The 19,006-nt window shown below is 35.7% G+C and overlaps 1 protein-coding gene across 1 annotated transcript in view; it reads left to right on the forward strand.

The window, feature by feature from the left end:
• LAMB1 (laminin subunit beta 1) overlaps positions 1–19,006 on the forward strand; it is an 83,072-nt gene that overhangs the window by 28,539 nt on the left and 35,527 nt on the right. The window contains exons 14-23 of the mRNA XM_052001586.1: positions 5,762–5,897; positions 7,334–7,492; positions 7,712–7,839; positions 8,017–8,140; positions 8,535–8,739; positions 9,510–9,653; positions 10,821–11,052; positions 14,014–14,177; positions 15,690–15,914; positions 17,798–18,012. Coding sequence (XP_051857546.1) covers positions 5,762–5,897; positions 7,334–7,492; positions 7,712–7,839; positions 8,017–8,140; positions 8,535–8,739; positions 9,510–9,653; positions 10,821–11,052; positions 14,014–14,177; positions 15,690–15,914; positions 17,798–18,012 — 1,732 coding nt within the window. The remainder of the gene's footprint in view (positions 1–5,761; positions 5,898–7,333; positions 7,493–7,711; positions 7,840–8,016; positions 8,141–8,534; positions 8,740–9,509; positions 9,654–10,820; positions 11,053–14,013; positions 14,178–15,689; positions 15,915–17,797; positions 18,013–19,006) is intronic.

Raw genomic sequence — 19,006 nt, forward strand, 5'->3', positions numbered from 1 at the left:
CTTGAAAATAACTCTCACCCCTCTATTCTCTCTTATTGCCCCTGTGCTATGCTGTGTCCTCTCTTAAGATAAACACCCCAATTCTTTTAATACTACTTCAAATAACATGTACCTTTGCCATTCTATGCCTCTCGAAACCTGCCCTTACAATGGAACTGTTCTTTTTATGACTACTAATGTCACCCCACTCCTGTGCTTTACCTGACCACCCTCTCAACTGAATTTGCCCAAAGTACAGTTAGTTTCAGCTCCGGATATGAAATGTAACTTTTAAGTATTTTTCTCCTAATTCTCCTTTGAAACCATACTTCCATTAGTGAAAATTATGTCTGTAATAATTTGGTATACCATGAATTCACAATATACTTAAATATTGATAAATTGGATGCAAAGGCTTATTTTAAATTATCCAAGGGCTATGGTTGGAGAATTGTTAACTTTATAGAAATTGTCTTAACTATTTCTGGATCAATTATCGATGGGAATTTTATGAAGCAATACTATGTGTCACACTGTGGAATATATTTGAGAACATAAAGAAGAAAATTAAATAGTTCCTTTGCTTAAGGAACTTACATATTGCTGGAAGAAAATGTGTGCAAATATAAGTATACATAGATAAATACAAGAAAAGTTTATGATCTCCACAAAAAGAGAGGTTTAATCTTAGAAAGATCAGGAAATGTGTTCAGTAGAAAGTGGTGTCTAAAAAAAAGCAAGGGGTTCTGAGAGTAAAGGGGAATTTCTGTCTAGTCTGTGTCTTGCTGGAAAATATAGCAGAAGCATCTGGTAAAGATAGTGCAAGTGACTGATGAAAGAATAAACAGATGTTAATTCCCTCTTGCTCTGGAATTATCTCCCAGAAGAATTCTCTATTCATTGAGCAAGCTTGACTTACCCACAAAATCTGACTCCTTTGCAAGTTTATTTTTCAGGCTCATAGTAGTCTAGTGGAAAGGGAAGAAGTTGTTCTATTTGGCTTCTTAATTAGGGCTTGCTCTGTTATAGATTATGGAGTATTCTTGAGTATAACATGTAGCATCTGAAAGTCCAGTATGAACTTTATAGTTCTTAGAAAACCACAGAGGGAGAGAAAAAAATGGGAGTAATCCTGTCCAAACAAAGAAGGGAGACCACAGACTTCTTAGTCCAATGAAAGGAACATAGGAGTGTACATTTTAGAACTGAGATCAAGTCCAGTTTTCTTACTTTGCTGATCTGGAAACTGAGTGCTTTGTCTCAGGTCATTTAAGGTAGCAAATCATCAAGCTGGGATTTAAACTCAGTCAAGCCTCTGACTCCAAAGCCAGTACTCTACCCACTACTCTCCAGACTGGATGCTTTCTCTGGCTTTCTTTCTTTTGAGACTCCCAGAACACATGTTCGTTAATTTAGTAATTGATTGCCCAATACGAAATGGCTATCTTATAAAAATCTTTCTACTTAAATTAAAGGAATGTATACACTTCTTTCAGTCTTAACAACAATTACTTGTATCATTCAATGCCACTCAAGTTTTTTTATTTTTTTTATATCTCTCCTCTCATCCTTATGCCTTCTTGCTTTTCCTCTCTCTAGTCTTTCATCTCCAAGCTCTGATCCCCTGTCCTTTCTCCTCTGTCATTTTTATACCTTATTCTTTAGCCTCTAGTCTATTCTCTCTAATGAAAAGGAACGATTGGTTAACACTGGAATTTGTTAACCAAGAAAAATTGTGAAAGAAGTCTTCCTGTAAAGATCCTTTAAAGGAAGGAAGATTCTTAACTCTGATATGATTAAAAATGAAACCCTACTTTTTGGGTAAGATAGAAGACAGTTGTTAAATCCTTTCACACTTTTTTCAGTTCTATGATTCTGAAGTTTATCTTTATTGATGTTACCTGTTCCAGAAGGCAATACTGACTCTTTTGGAAGGAAGATTCTTTACTTGGTTTAGGAACCAGATGCACCAATTTAAAAGATTCTTCCCAGATTAATATTATTTAATCTACAGAGTATCCTAGTAACATCAGACTTTTTTACCCAGACCCTTTGAGAAAAAATAGTATTGAGGAAGGGAAACACCTGGGATGATGGTTTACATCCCATGTATAATCTGCAGATTCTGAATTAGAATCTAAAGCTGCTGCTTAATTTGTAAAAAGTTTTTAAAAATATTTTAATATATTGAGCCCATTGTGGTGTATTATAATACAATGAAAGCTCACTAATTGTGGAGAAAGTTAATTTCAGTTTTGGAACATTTTTAAAGGAATATAATTTACACTATCCTTGAACTAATAAAAATGTTTCTGGTATAATTTTAATGAATAAACAAAGGCTATTGGTTTATAGCATAGAAATAATGTTTCTTAAAATGTTTAACAACTATTCAAATAGTATAAATGCCTTCCTTCTAAATTAGTGATGTCTAGACTTAATGAGGTATTTACTGTACTTTGAAACTAGAGAGCATCAACAGATATTGTAATCAGTTAAATATTTATTGAATGCTTATTACAAAAGTTTTGATAATTGCCACATACTGTGGAGCACAAGAGAGGAATATTAAGACATGGTCTTTTCCTTTGAGGAATTTTCAGTCTAATTGTTGTAAATGGGTCAAAAAGCAAAGTTACAAAGCATTGCAAAATAATGGATCACTGAATTATGCGGCACTGACTCCAAGTCCAAAAAGGGAAAAATTTATATTAGAGAAGTTGAAAGAGACTTTGTGGGATGAAGTGGAAATTGATTTAGGTTTTGAAAAATGAATGAACTTTGAATAGAGAGAAAGAAGGATTGATGATACATGTATATGTATGAGATAAACAAAAGAGCATAATATTTGTGAGATAAGAAAATTAGTATGATGAGTAATGGGACCTAAAATGGGATTAGGTTATATAAGATTTTTACTCTATCCAAGAAGCTTGAGAATGTGTGATTTCATGGGCATGGGGAACTCTCAATGTGGAAACTCTTAACTCAGATAGAGCAGCACCTTGTCTGTAAATAATAGTCTTAGAAATTTTCTTGATGCATTTGACTTCCCAGGATCACGCAACCAATGTGTCAAAGAGAGAACTTGAACCCAGGTCTTTGGCTAGCTCTCTAAAGCTAGTTCTCTCTCCATCCTACCATCACTCCCTCTCTAATACATGTATATGTTTTTTTATAGTTTACAGAGAACTCTGCTCAAGATAGTCCCATTTAATAGGGAGTATAATTGTCATTCTTCTCATTTTGGTGGTGATGAAAGTGACAGTCACATAACTAGTTATTATTAGAGTCAAGATCCAAACTCAAGTTATCTGACTCTTAAATATAGTACTTTTTCTACTTAGGAAAGAATGAATCCAAGAGAAATTTGAAGGGACAAATGATGGATAGAACTTGGCAATAGAAATAGATGGCCAATAAATATAGTGTTGGCTTTGGAATCAGGAAAATTCAAGTTCCAGTTTTACCTATGAGGTTCTAAACAATCATGTAACCTCTGAAACTATTTCTTCATTTGTAAAATGAAAGTATTTGATTCAATGGCTCTTCCAACTTCAAATCTCCAATCCTATGACCATACTAAATATTGTCGTTATCCAAAAAAGGCATTGTAAAGGAGGAAAAGCCCATTTGAGAGGGATGAAATAAATTCTGTGTTGAATTGTTTGAGTTTGAGCTGACAGTAGGATATCCAGGTGAAGATATTTGAAATGGAGAATTAGAACTTATTTAAGAGATCCTGGCTAGGAAAGTCAGTATAGGAGTCATCTTATAGAGATTTAGCTAAAGTCATGAAACAGCTTGAGTTTACTCAAAAAGTTTGTATTGATTGACTTGAAAGCATGCCCTAGTGGACAGTCACTTAAAATTATTGATCCTTAGGAAATGAGTGACTACTAAGACAAGTTCATTTAATTTATCCAGGGCAAATTTCTTGGTGTTATTCTTGACCAGCCATTCTTGTCCATATAACAAAGTTCTCATGGTTTATGCCAGCAGTGGATCATTAGGGGAAAAGCAACCTCTAGCTGTGTGAACCTAGGCAAGTCACTTAACCCCAGTTGCTTCAGGGAGAAAAAAAAAAAGGCAACCTAAGAATTGTCTTCCATATTAGGTATTTAGGTGTCACATTGGACAGAGTGATTGACGTTAAATTAGGAGCACCTGACAGATCCTACCTCACATACTCATTAGTTTTTTGCCCTCAATTTCCTCATCCATAAAATGGAAATAATAATACCACCTACCTCTCAGGAGTGTTGAGAAAATAAAATTAGATTATGTAAAATGTTTTGCAAATTTGAAGGTATTGCATAAATGCTTGCTAATTATTATTGTTGTATCTTTATTCTAATAATTGCTTCACTTTTGGTAGTTGTTCATGGAGGATTTAGTTGCTTTTTTTTTTCTCCTTAATCCTTTCTTTCTTTCATTTGGTCCTACTTTATACATCTGCTGGGAAGGGAAATAGGATTCTGTCTTGTATTTATGATGTAATGTCTAATGCCTAAACTGCTATAAATGTTTTTTCTTGGGATTCTGTGCCAAAAGAGGCCTCGGTTCTAATTGGAAACAAGCCTTCCTCTCCTGAGAATTGGTTAAGGGATGTTAAGAACTTGTATCCCTTTAGGAAAACAACCACCTACATGGTGCACAGGAATGTGAGCACAGCTGGAATGTGGCAATGCAGTTTTGGATCATTTGAAGGAACCACAGTTATAAGCTATCCCATGAGAAGGAACTTGTCTTAATGGCTTAATCTAAAACATATCTTAAAAGAGCTTGAGGTTTTGCTCCTACAAGTTGACCTAAATTTTAGATGGCATTTCCAAATTATGTCTTTAATGAAATTCTAAAAAGAGAGAGTGTTGCTTGTCACTTTGGCCAAAAGAATCATTCACATAAAGACCAACTTATCGATGAGTCTAGACTGAGCTATATGGAAGAACAGACCCAGTCTATTACCTGCCAGATCTTGCCCTCCATTGGCAAAGACTTCAAAAACTCAAGGTCTTCTCAGCTCCATGGCAAGACATCAGAGTAGAACTTTTGAGTTGGGGATAGGAGAAGGTTGTAAAAGAGAAGAAGTAGAAGAAATGATCTAATTTTACTTTGTTCCTGGGGTAATAGGGATAAACAAAAGGATATATAAATGAACAGACATCAGCAGAAATTGGTGAAGTGCCACTTACTCAAGAACCTTATAAAACAAATCCTTAGAAAAATTAAAAGTCATTGAAAAGCTATTATTTTCAAATGTGTCTTTTTCCAATCAATTTTATGATGGATTTTTAAATGGTTTAGTAGATAGAGGATTGAACCTGGTTAAAATCACAAAAACATGATTTTGAATCCTGCCCCAGATACTTTGTAGCCATCCTCCAGGAAGTCACTTGACTTCTGTCTGCTTCAGTTTCCTCATCTTTAAAATGGGGATAATAGTCACACCTACCTCCAAGGTAGATGTGAAGATCAAATGAGAAAAAAATTTTCAAAGCACTTAGCACAGTCCTTGGCATATAGTAAATACTATTTAAATGTTAACTCTTATTATTGTAAACTTTTCTCTGCTTCCATTTCATCATCTATAAAAATAATAGAAGCACCTATTTCACATGGTTATTGCGGGGATAACATGTATTATGCAAACTTTAAAGTCCTATATAAATTGTGCTGTTACTATCATTAGTATTATTATTAATATATAAAACAGCTTTTAATGAATACATTTCAGTGTCTGAAAATCTGTAGGAAGTATAACTTTCATTTTCTCTTTCAGCTGCTCAGCAGAATCAGGCCAGTGCTTGTGCAGGCCCCATATGATCGGTCGGCAGTGCAATGAAGTGGAATCTGGTTATTACTTCACAACTCTGGATCATTACATTTATGAGGCAGAAGAAGCTCACTTTGGTCCTGTAAGTGGGAAAGCACTTAGCATTTGGAGAAGTCTGGGAAGTCTCAGAGGGGCCCTAGCAACCATCTAATATAACCCATAAAAATAGATCTGTGCTTATTTTGGTGTAGGAAATTCCCTGTACCAACGCAGGTTAGCACCTTCTCCACAGCTAGTCCTCTTAGTTGCCTAGTACACTGAGACATTAAAAGACTTGCTCTTAATATCAGGAGGCACATTGACCTCCCATATCCTCCTGGAACAATTATAAGCGTCAGAGGTGAGACTTGAACCCAAGGTTTTTTAGATTTGAGGCTGCCTCTATCCACTACCCTGTACTTGTGTTGCAAAGCAATTGCTAACAAACATAGCACCCCAGGTTCTGAGACAGAAGAGTTGACAGTAAAATAGGCATGTATATAATCATGCAAACAAGTAATCACATTCATGTCCATGCATTTCCCATAAGTATTATGAGAAAGCTCATGTTGACCACTGACCAAACTTCTGGTACTGAGCTTCAAAACTAAAATTGTTACTGAATTGAATGGATATGTGCCACACTGTCCTTGGAAAATCAAAGATGCCAGTTATAAAGCAAGATATAATCTAATCCAATTGAAAATCAGACAAATATCCAGACTCATGGAGCATTTTATAGGGTAGAGGTAGGAGTGGACACTGATTACATTTCAATAGCAGACTCTCAGGTAATGCTACTTCCTCTGCTATAATAGAGAAGCTCCCTTCTCTGAAACGTACAAAGACTTAAAAGAGTGGTCTAAAGCAGAGGTGTCATATAAGGCTATACATCCAGCTATGGCACCTGAATCAGATTAAAATGTAGTTCCTAGCTGATTTTAAAAATATTGATATAGAAGGAAGGAAGCAATGGAGAGAGAGAAAAAATGGATAGTATTCTAAGTTAATATGTAGCCCAGAAGGAACCTTGTATACAATCTAATAGATTCCATTTTAACTTGAATTTGATATCACCAGCTAGAGCACACAATTTAAGTCACTTACACTAGTTTATATTTCCCCAAATAGTTAGTAGAGGAGGTACATTGTCCTCCTAAGTCCTCCTGGCAGCTGGATTTTCCTTCTGCCTCCCCTTTACTTATATTATTCAATTTATGCTATGGGAGATGTTCCCAACCACCCCTAAAACCATTGTAACTACAGATTTAAAGACAATTTTTTTTCATTACACAGGCTGTTTTTAAGCTTATCAAAACTTATTAAAATTTAAACTGCACTAATACTTTGTGAACCAGCCTGTTTATGCAAATGGTTTTTTCCCAGCCAACAGGAATAAAAGACATTATCTGACTGTGAAGGGATAGGTATACTTTAGTTTTAGTGACTTTACATTTCTCTGCTCTCCTTGAATGTTTTTACTGAAACAGTTTACAATAGAAAGTAATTCTTTGTTTTTTCCCCCCCACAATTTTTCAGGGAGTCAGCATAGTGGAGAGGCAGTATATTCAAGATCGCATACCCTCCTGGACTGGAGCTGGCTTTGTCAGAGTACCCGAGGGAGCCTATTTGGAATTTTTCATCGACAACATTCCGTATTCCATGGAATATGACATTCTTATTCGCTATGAACCACAGGTAAAAAAAAAATTAAAGACTGTAAGTCAAGATGGAGATACTATTAGAACTGAATTTTCCTTTTGTTCATAGAATGATAATGTTACATTGGAATGAGAAGTTTACTGACTTCCCTTGTAGGTGTCTAAAAATGTTTACGTTTCTTGATTTGGCAAATGCTTTGTTCAGAACATCCTATAAATTGCATTGAGCTAATAAGAGCATTAAAAATTATTCTAGTTGCCAGATCACTGGGAAAAAGCTGTCATCACTGTACAGCGTCCTGGAAGAATTCCCACAAGTAGCCGATGTGGTAACACTGTTCCTGATGATGACAACCAGGTTGTATCATTGTCGCCAGGATCCAGGTCAGTGTGACACTGATGCCATTTTTTTCAGAATAGTAATATGCTGCTTCATTATCTCCTTCTAATTCCCTTGTAGTAGAATCTCTTTGGTTATTATTTTCACTAATGGTTTGGGAAACACACAGTTGACCATTGTTTAAAATTCTTAAAGATAATATTTGTTTTATTCTTCGACAGATATGTGGTCCTTCCACGTCCTGTGTGCTTTGAGAAAGGTGTGAACTACACAGTGCGGTTGGAGTTACCTCAGTACACCTCCTCTGATGCTGGAGTAGAGAGCCCATATACCCTCATTGATTCTGTAAGTGAAATCTACACTACCTAGCTGCCCTAAGTAAGTGAAATATATATTTCTAGCAAATGGAAAGAAAGCTAAACCTATGTTGTTTACTTCAGTTACAGTAGATTTAAATTCTGTGTATTATTCTGTGTAATTATTGTTACTTTATTTTTCCTTTTGCTTGCTTCAGAGATTCATATTCATTCTAAAAATCTTTCTATCTTATGGAAAGAAGTGAAGTGCTTACTATGCACTAATCACTGATGTATGAGTTTTATGCAGAATAAGTAAGAAGAAACCAGGGACCTAAGACTGCTATCCTTATAGGGATTTTCTCAGAATGCCTTGTATCAATCATTCATAGAGTATAATGAGATAAGAAGATCCTTCAAGCATTGTTTCTTTCCCCCTACAGCTGGTTCTCATGCCATACTGTAAATCCTTGGATATATTCACTGTTGGAGGCTCAGGAGATGGTGTGATCACTAACAGTGCTTGGGAGACCTTTCAAAGATATCGGTGTTTGGAGAATAGCAGAAGTGTGGTGAAAACCCCCATGACAGATGTGTGTAGGAACATTATCTTTAGCATTTCTGCCCTGCTACACCAGACAGGACTGGGTAGGTGCAAGTTGTTTCATTTGCTGAGCTAGCAAACGTTTTACTAATAGCTGAAAGGAAGTAGCTGCTGACTGTGCTGCTATTGAATAGTATATTCAGCATAGTGAGGTTTCTACCAGGAAAACTATAGCTCTCAGCTTGACAGGCTTAATGCTGTATCTATCACTTAGTCACATATCAAATGTAAAGGTGGTGGATTCTTGGGACATCAGGGCAGTTTTTTATATTTTTTTCTTTCTTTTTATTTTTCATGTCTTTCAATAGTTTAGTACCATTGAAAGACTTTTCAGAATTGAGTTTTAATGGTGAATTTTCAAAGATTTAACTCTACTACTGAGGAAAAAAAAGGAAAGGAAAAAATGCTAAAAATTTAGATATGTTCAGAAGAACGAAATGGAATCCATTTTTTAAAAATACAGAATAAGAGTTAAATGTAGTGCATCTTAAGGCCTTTGTTCCAAGGATCTATGTGCTAACCAATGATGTATGAGTTTTATGCAGACTAAGGAAGAAGAAACCAGGCACCTGAAAATGCTGCCCTCATAGGGATTATCCCAGAATGCCTTGTATCACTCTGAATAGCCCTATTTCTCCATCCTCTTAGAGGTGATGTCATGAAATGCAACATGCTAATGATACCAAAAAGGCAAATGAAAATTGAGGCAAATGAAGGGTAATGGAGTAGCAGAAGGAATTTGCAATACAGTGTGCTGATTTCTTTTAGTGCAATTCATTTGTTTTATAGATTGTTCCCTCCGTCTGCTTTTCAGCTTGTGAATGTGATCCTCAGGGATCCTTAAGTTCTGTCTGTGACCCTAATGGAGGTCAGTGCCAGTGCCGCCCTAATGTTGTTGGAAGAACGTGCAACAGATGTGCTCCGGGCACTTTTGGATTTGGCCCCAATGGATGCAAACGTAGGTTATTCGGGAAAGATTTAAACTGTTTTTTTAATTCCGTAAGACTGAGTAATGCCAGATATTGTTATCAGTGTATTTCCAAAAGGCTGATTTTTCACTCCCCAAATACATCATTTGTTTCCAAATCCATTCAAAGCCAGATTCAGTTACATACCCTAGTTTTTGGTAGAACTATAAAATAATTGGAAAGGCTCATGGAGTCTAATCTCTGTCCAAATCATGAATCTTCTCTACAAGATTCTCAGAAGTGGTCATCCAGGGCCAAGAAACTTTCTAATTGACTAGAAAGCTTATTCCAATTTTGGACAGCTCTAATTGTAAAAAAAACTTTTTTCCTTATGTAAAAGCACAAATCCCCCTGACTATAATTCCTAGTCATGGGGCTTAGTTTTATGTTCACATTTAGCAGAAGCAGCCTAATGACTGCTATAGGATGACCTTTAAAATATTTGAAAATTGCTTTCCTATTCAGCCCTTTCCAACTCCCCCCAAGTTTTTGATTTTCCTCAGTAAAAATGTCCTTGATGATGTTGGGGAAGCTAAGTGACACTGCTTTTTGTCTCAGTTTCTTCAATTATAAAATGGGAATAATAATAATAGCACCTATCTCAGAGGGTAATTGTGAGGATCAAATGAGATAATATTCATAAAAGCATTTAGGATAATACCTGATACATGATAGGTGCTTAATAAATCCTTATTCTCTTTCATTCCTTTAATGTATCCTAGTAACTTTTCTGTCTAAATTCTTTTTTCCCAAGGGGCAAAGATTTTATTACACTGCTTAAAGCAAGCTAAATCCATAAGTTTTTAGCAAGGAAAAGGGTTTTAGCAATTAACAAGGGGAAAAGACAAGTTCCCTAGCAGAACTCATAATTAACTAGGAGATAGATGCCATTAAGGAGGAAGATACTATAAAGGCAGTAGATACAAATAGGCATGACAGGTTTCTAAGGAACCCTTGACTCCATAAAGCAGGTTAACCCTAAAAAGGATTTAGGGAATTAGTGGGGATTACGCCATTGACTAGTGAGCTAACTTCTTAAAGAAATTTAGCGGGGCTTTACAATATGAGTAGGTCTTTTATAGGGAAATATGACCTTGGGGATTGACATTATCTACTTAATTCTTTCTGAATTTTTTTTAACCTCTTTATTTTCTCAGCTTGTGACTGCCACATGCAAGGTTCCATCAATGCCTTCTGTGACCCAGTTACTGGCCAGTGTCACTGTTTCCAAGGGATCTATGCCCGGCAATGTGACCGATGCCTTCCAGGTTATTGGGGCTTTCCAAACTGCCAGCCTTGTCAGTGTAACGGGCATGCAGATGATTGTGATCCCATTTCAGGAGAATGTTTTGGCTGTCAGGACTACACTTCAGGTCATAACTGTGAAAGGTATGTAGAGCTGCCTGTTGAACTAACCTCAGAAGTGGTAAATCATTACTGACTTACTAATTAAATTCAACTTTCTGCAAATAGTGTCTCCCTACAGATTGCAGAATTCATTTTCTATTTTCTTTGTTTTATTGATTTCTATTCTTCATTGTTAGAGAACTAAAAACCCTTGAAAAAAATAATCCAAAATTTTTGGGCCCAGGAAGAAATAATAATGGTGATAGATATAGCTAGCAGTTATATGGTGCATTAAAGATTGCAAAATTATTTATAAACATCTCATTTTATCTTTGCAACAGCCCTAAGAGATAGGTGCTATTATTATATCCCCATTTTACAGATGAGGAAACTGAGGCAGCCAGAAGTTAAATGACTTGTGCATAGTCATATTAGCTAGTGACTGAAGCAGGATTTAAACTTAGTTCTTCCTGAGTAAATGCAATCAAGACCTAAGGATGAGCACTGCCTCTCCTTGGTGATTGGCAAACTAGGTAAAAGAAGATAAAAAGAAGATACATGATTCCATATAACTCATTACCACTGTGAAGTATGAGGAGGAAAGCCTAATGTGCCTTTTGGTCTCTGCTTTATATAGAACATCACAGCTATTTGACAGGACTACTTCCCTAGTAGGGATTATAATTTAAAGATTATACAGATATAGATAGATATATTTTTAATTATTTATAGTTTAAAGATTATAGTATAAAGACTATAGTTTAAATATAATAATATATTAAATATTAATATGATTATATAATATATAGCATTTTATTATACTAAATTATAATTTATCATTATATTATTATAATCATAAAATATAAATTATAATATTTATACTATATTAAAGACCATAGTATTCAGAAACTATTTTATAGGGAACTTAAGATTCATGTAAATGAATATGGTGTTGTGTACTAGAAAGTTGGCTTCAGAATCAGAAGGTCCTGGTTTCAAGAGCCATCACTGACCTATTTGTGAATTTAAGCTCTCAGTTTCCCAAGCATCTCTGTAAATCTAATTTGCTAACATAACATTCTAAGATTTTCTTCCCTGAGAGTTCCTGAATAGCAGTCAGTGCTGTCATATCAAATTTTAAAAGCAAGTAATACAAGGAAATGGATCTCATTGTATCTTTCTTAAAATTATAATGTCAGAGTTGACATTTGACTTTGATTCTGAATTATCATACTTGAGGATTCTTTGATTGTAAAGGTGTTTTGTTTTTTTGTCTTATGGTTCATTATCACATGGTGGTAGGTGCTTCCTTGGATCTAGTCCTGATTTTGTGCTTAAGAGACCTAAATTCTAGTTCTGCCATTTACTGACTATTTGATCTTGAACAAGCCACTTAACTCAATCTCAATTTATTCATCTCTAAAATGGGAACAATAATCCTTCACATTACGTGTGTGTGTGTGTGTGTATAGATATGTACAGACACACATATATTATAGGTTTGTTGTGAGAATCAAATTAAATTATTCAGGTTAAAATACTTTTTGAGGAAATAGGAATTAGGGGAACTCTGTATCTGTGATTTATTAGTATAAAGAATTTCTGGGAGAAAAAGAACCAATTACCTGGGTTAGTAAAAGGTTAAATGATTCATTCAGAGTCATGTAGTCAGTATGTGTCAGAGTCCAGACTTGAAACCACATCTTCCTAATTCTGAGGTCATCTCTTTGTTCACTGAAGTGTATTGTCTCTCTTCTGTTGGCACAGCAGAAAGAGCACTTGAAGTCAGGAAAACTTGGGTTCACATCAAATCTCAGGCACTAGCTGTGTGATCCTGAGCAAGTCACATTTTTGCCTCAGTTTCCTCATATGAAAATTGGTGATGATATCACCTACCTCCCAAGTAGGTGTTGTGAGGTTGTGAGGATAAAATGCTTGTAAAGTGTTTGGCAAGCCTAAAAGTGCTATGTAAATACTATTTATTATTATCACCATTATCACCACTATTATTCCCTCAACAATGTGTACAAAGGCACATGTATGCCTATAGCTAATTATTTCTCCATGTCCATAGAGACCGGATGAGGAAGACTGCTGTTTTTGAAAATTTCCTACATGTGTTTCTTTCATTGTTCCTATTTTATTGAGAAATGGTGAAGAGCAGAGCAAGAGGGTGCAGATGGGAAAGGAGAGTCGAAGGATACACTGAAAGGAAAAACAGCAATGACTTTTCCAATTCTAGTTCAGAGCCAATCACATTGTGAATACACATTTGAAAGGATATCCTGTGTGAATATTTGTGATATTGCTATTCATGCTTGCCATTTTATGTTCAAATAATGAAGGGTTTTATTTTGCCTGGGGGAGATTGGGAGTGGGTGTGAGAAGAGTGAAGATCATAGTCTAGGCCTGGATAAAATATAATTTTAATAAATGTTTGGAATTCTGAGATCGAGTTTGAGCCAATTTCTCATTATTTTTTTCCCCTCATCCTCAACGTTAATCAGAGTTCAAATGCTATGAACTTGACAGGGAAGGTCTGATCTCAGATTTCCCTGTAGGGAATGCAGGAAAATCTAATTTCTGTTTTTGCCAGGCTCTATTTGAATAGATTTCACTTAGGAAATCTTAGGAAGCCCTCTTTAAAATAGTTTTGAAGAATAACTATAAAATTACAGCATCTGGGCAGATTTTCCTACTGTATAACCCTAAGTGCCAAGGAAAATAACCTTTACAATAGTACAATTCATGATCTTTTGGAACAACACTTAATTTTATAGAATGTTTTCATTCTTTGAACCAGCCTCCCATCATCAATTTTTTGGGGGGCCATTTAGGTCCAATATGCTTCTCTTTCAAAAGAAGAAATTACAGAGTAAATTTGCCAAAACTAGTGCTTACCTAGTTGTATTAACTATGAGAATATTGCATTAGAGGCCATTTCTTCCTCTCAGTTTCTGTAACTCTATGTGGATTTTTCTAACTGGTTCATGCTTGTTTTAGGTGCTTGCCTGGCTATTATGGAGACCCTATCATTGGTTCAGGAGATCACTGTCGGCCCTGCCCATGCCCAGATGGTCCAGAAAGTGGACGACAGTTTGCTAATACCTGTTATCAAGATCCTATTACTTTGCAGCTTGTGTGTGTTTGCAATCCTGGATACCTAGGTAAATGGCAGGCATGTATTTCTTTGTAGTCCAGAAAAGGCAAAGAGTAAACAAAATGGTAAATTTTCTGTGAAATATGCCTACCACACCTGTCCAAAAGTCAGATAGTTTCATTTTCATAGTTAGTAAATAAAAATTAAGGTCATAGGAAGTTGTAACCATATTCTTCTACCATTTTTACACATTGATTATGCATAGTAATAATGAATAACAGGAAACAGGAGTGACATGGAGATTATGGATAGTCCCCAAATCCATCAAATATTTTGCTGTGGTTACTAAATAACAAGAGGAATGGATTTTAGTTTCATTTCCTTTTCTTACCTCTAGCCAGTCTCTAATAATGATAACAAGTAATGAAATGGTCACAGATACACAATAGAAAGCAAAAAGAGGAAAAGCAAGAGACTGGGACTATCCATGCTCATATTCAGCCTCAATGTGTCACATATATTCCATTTTCTCATTGTTTTTGGACCTTTGTTTTATATATCTTAATGGAAAGAGTATAACTTCTGGAGTCAGAGGACTTAGGATCAAATCTCACTCAGAACACTAAGTGCCTCCGTGATTTTGGGCAAATCAATTCTCATCTTCTCATCCCTGGATCTTGACTTCATGTCCAAAATAAGGAGATTGGAATATATGGTATCACAGGTCCTTTCTACCTATGATCCTTTGGTGCTTACTGAATTCATTTGTCTTACTTAAAATAAGACCTATATTTAGCTCACTCACTGTGAAAATCAATTCTCCACTCCCCTTTTTTCCCCATTTTTAATCCTTGCAGCTATTTTCACTCAGGACTTTTGTGCTTGTGTAGCTCTTGGCAAATATTTACACTAGTAGCTTTGAGATACCTGTAGGGAAACACTCAGCATCAATGTCACTTTTCCTTGTTAACAATACTGAAGCTTTTAAATAGAAATGTTTCCCAGTTATTTGGAAGGTTCTTGGATTAAAATATTGTAACATGTGATCCTACATCTTCTAAGCTTTACCTATCCTCTTTTGCATTTCTGTTAAAATAAACACAACAGTTCAATGTAGATAATACTAGTAGAATGGTAAGGTTCAGCCATGTTTTTTTCTTTTACAATAAGAATATGATTAGATTTAGACATCTTTTCCCATAAAAGTACAGTCTATCCACTAAAATTAAACATATCAGATTAAAATTAAGTTTAAATAAAATATTTAAAAATTAAATAAAAATTTAAAATTAGTTAAAATTAAAAATATTAATTGAATATGAATTGAATTGAAGGAGCGAGGATTTGAACTCAGTCCCTCTGACTTCAAATCCAGTGCTCTTATCACTAAATATACTTAGCGTGCTCTTACACTGCCCCCTGCCTCAGTGGAAGGGAACATTCACAGTGACAAAATATAAGCTCCTTGAGGGTGGAAGTATGCTTCTCAGTCTTTGTCAACATTTTATCATTACACAATCCTGACCCTTGAACATTTTAGGGAATCTGCTGAAATGCTCTTGATTATTTTTGTCAACAGGAGCCAGGTGTGATGAGTGTGCCTCGGGCTACTTTGGGAACCCCGGAGATGTTGGTGGAGTGTGCCAGCCGTGCCAGTGCCATAACAATATCGACACAACCGACCCAGAATCCTGTGACAAAGGAACTGGAAGGTGCCTCAAGTGTCTATATCACACTGAGGGTGAAAACTGCCAGCTTTGCAAATTTGGATATTATGGAGACGCGCTTCGGCAGGATTGTAGAAGTAAGAAACCAGAATACTATCTTAATCTCTGCTTTTATTAAAACAGTTATCGATCTGACCTCAGAGATTGGAGCTGTATAGTACTGATTTATTTAAGGAATATGTGTTTGCACATGTGAATTAATACCCCTAGTAATATTTCTTTTAAATGTGGAGAATTGTGCGGTTCATATTTTGCTACCTTTTTCACCCTAATCTTCTGCTCTACCTCAAAGACTCTGGAATCAGTCAGCCCATTGGCTGAGCTAGACAGCTTGAAAGAAGATATTAGTTATGTAGCTATTTAATAAGATGATACACTACTCCTTTATTGTTTTCATTTTGAGTGATACCTCTGAGATAATAGCTATGATAGAGGCTTTTGGATTATAAATTTATGAGTGATCATGAGAAAAAAGTGAGAGATAATTGATAAATAACTTGAGAGTTCTAGTTGATGATATGAGTAAAAGACTTGGAAGTCATCCATTCTATTGGATGGATATTCTTATTTGCTTTATGCAAAATGTACATCACTCTGAATCAGTGAGTAAAAAAGCATTAAGTGCTTCTATGTACGAGGAAGTATCAGACTTATAGGAAGTTTGCACAGGATGGACAGGAAGAAATAACTTGCCAAGTTCTTGAAGGAAATTGGAGAACAGAATCATTGTTGATTGTCAGTCTGCAACTGTATATTAAGGGTCTATTTATGTGTCAGACACTGGATTGATTAGGAGTTGGACAAATTAAACAACCAAATAGAAAAACTTTTAAGGTTTCTGACTACTCACGATTTGGAATCTTTCAATTGAAGGGGCAGAATCAGACTGACATCCATGAAAGAGCATCAGGCTTTGTGCCTGTTCCATCTCTTGTAATTCATTGTTTTCTTCTTATCAAGAGATTATCCATGGTCACTTCCTGTTGCTATTAAACTCAAGCCCCCGAGGCTCTAGCTTTTAGACAAACATCTCTGGTATGTTAAGGAACAGGACTGGATTCCTTGAAGATATGGAACAAAGCACACTTAACTTGAGAAGTTTTTATCCACTTCAAGAAACATAATTTATATTCTTCCCTTTGCTATCTACAGCAAGCATTCACAATTATTACATTTTAACAGCCATTTGCTTGTTTTTTGATTTGCATCCCCTGTTCTTTGTCTCCTTTACCATAATGTCTGGCACATAATTAATATTTTTTGACTTGCTGGTGATGGTACAAAACCAGTTTATCAAAACTGCAAACTTTGTTTATGTAAAAATCATGTCACAGTCAATTAGTGAATGAAAAAGCATCTATTAATTGTTTTCTGTGTGCCTTCACCAGTCTCACTTTCTCTTCCAGAGGCATCTGGGTTCAGTGATAAGATATAGATCAGAGTGATTGGGGAACCTTGACCTTTTTAAGCTAAGGTCCTTCTCAAGTCTCAGTTTTATCCTAAAGGGTTTAGAATGCTACTAGAGCTTCTTGAGGAGAAAAGTGATATACTTACACCTCTGCTTTAGAAATATCATTTTGACAGCTGTGTGGTAGTTAGGAAAGACTTCACAGGACAGTAGAATAATAAATTTAGAAGTAATAGTGAGCCTGAATGTCATATTGTCATAGAACCTCAGTGACCATCTCATCTATATCGTACATAAGGAACCCTAACATCTCTTACAGTGTCTTTACCCTGTTGACATGAGAATGTCAGAGAGACTATAATGTTAGGTACAATCTTTCTAATACTCTAGTCATTGTCTTTTTTCTTGGTATTTTTTTATTTAGTCCCTTCACTTCTTTCCTATCTCTTAAAGGTTTTGTTAAAAGAATTTAGGGGGTACAGGACAGGAATCAGACTACTGAAGCTTAGTACTATTTCCCATTGCCTTTCTGTTGTTATTCTTATCTTGCAGAATGTGTTTGTAATTATCTGGGTACGGTCCAGGAGCACTGTGATGGCTCTGACTGTCAATGTGACAAGATAACTGGTCAATGCCTGTGCCTTCCAAATGTGATTGGGCAGAACTGTGATCACTGTGCACCCAACACCTGGAATCTGGCCAGTGGTATGGGATGTGAACCCTGCAGCTGTGATGCTGCCCATTCTTTTGGCCCATCCTGCAATGAGGTAAGGGGGCAGAAGTTGTTGATTATTGTGGCTCATGGAAGTGCCTATTTGAGCCATCCCTTGGTTCTAAATCATAATACCATGGTGACTGGTGTGTATTGAAGAGCTATAATGGAAGCTGCTCCTCATATTGAATAGAAGTGAATTGCTTTTTGATTCTGGTCAGGTGAATCAAATTTCTAGCACAGCTGTAAAGGGGACCAAACATCTGTGTCTACTGTCATGCCAAATAGTGTCATGTTTCCTAGAGACACACTGAAAATAAACTCTTCAACTCAAATACAGTCAAAGGTGACCTTCAGTTCCAGCTCTGATTTATGCAGATAAAAGCATGGCAGAAAATAGATGTAAACAAAAGTGCAGCCTACTAGGGAAAGACTGCCTTGTCCATTGAGATCCCATTTGGATTCCTTAACACTTAGAGAAAAATAACCTTTTTTCCTAGCTAATATAAGCTTTGCCTTTCTCAGGAGAAGATAAGCATCCATGTTTCTGTATTTCATCAATAAATTAATGTGTTTATTAAGCAACTATTATGTATCTAATGGAAAAAGCAATGGCAGACCATTCCAGTACCTTTGCCAAGAAACCGCCAAACAATTGAATGACTAAAATATATCTAATACTGTGTTAAGCATTGAGGATAACAAAGGTTAAAAAAAAAAGAAAAGAAAAGAAATAATCCCTACTTAGGGATTCTATTTGGGAGATAATATGTACATATATAAATATGTTAAAATATAATAAGTATAAAATGATATAAATAGCATAAATGTATATAAAATATGTAGGGTAAATAGAATGAAAAGTATAAATAAAAAATACAAATTAGGTCCAAAAGTGCTTCATGTAGAAGAAAGGGTTACTTGAGTTGCATCTTGAAGGAAATGAGGGATTTTGTGAGATAGGAGTGAGAGAATACATTTGATCGAGCACTTGAGTCAGTCTGGAGATGGAAAATGGAACGCTGCATTTGAGGACAGAGAAAAGGGCA

The sequence above is a fragment of the Antechinus flavipes genome, chromosome 5, assembly GCF_016432865.1.
Source record: "Antechinus flavipes isolate AdamAnt ecotype Samford, QLD, Australia chromosome 5, AdamAnt_v2, whole genome shotgun sequence".
NCBI classification, from domain to species: Eukaryota; Metazoa; Chordata; class Mammalia; order Dasyuromorphia; family Dasyuridae; genus Antechinus; species Antechinus flavipes.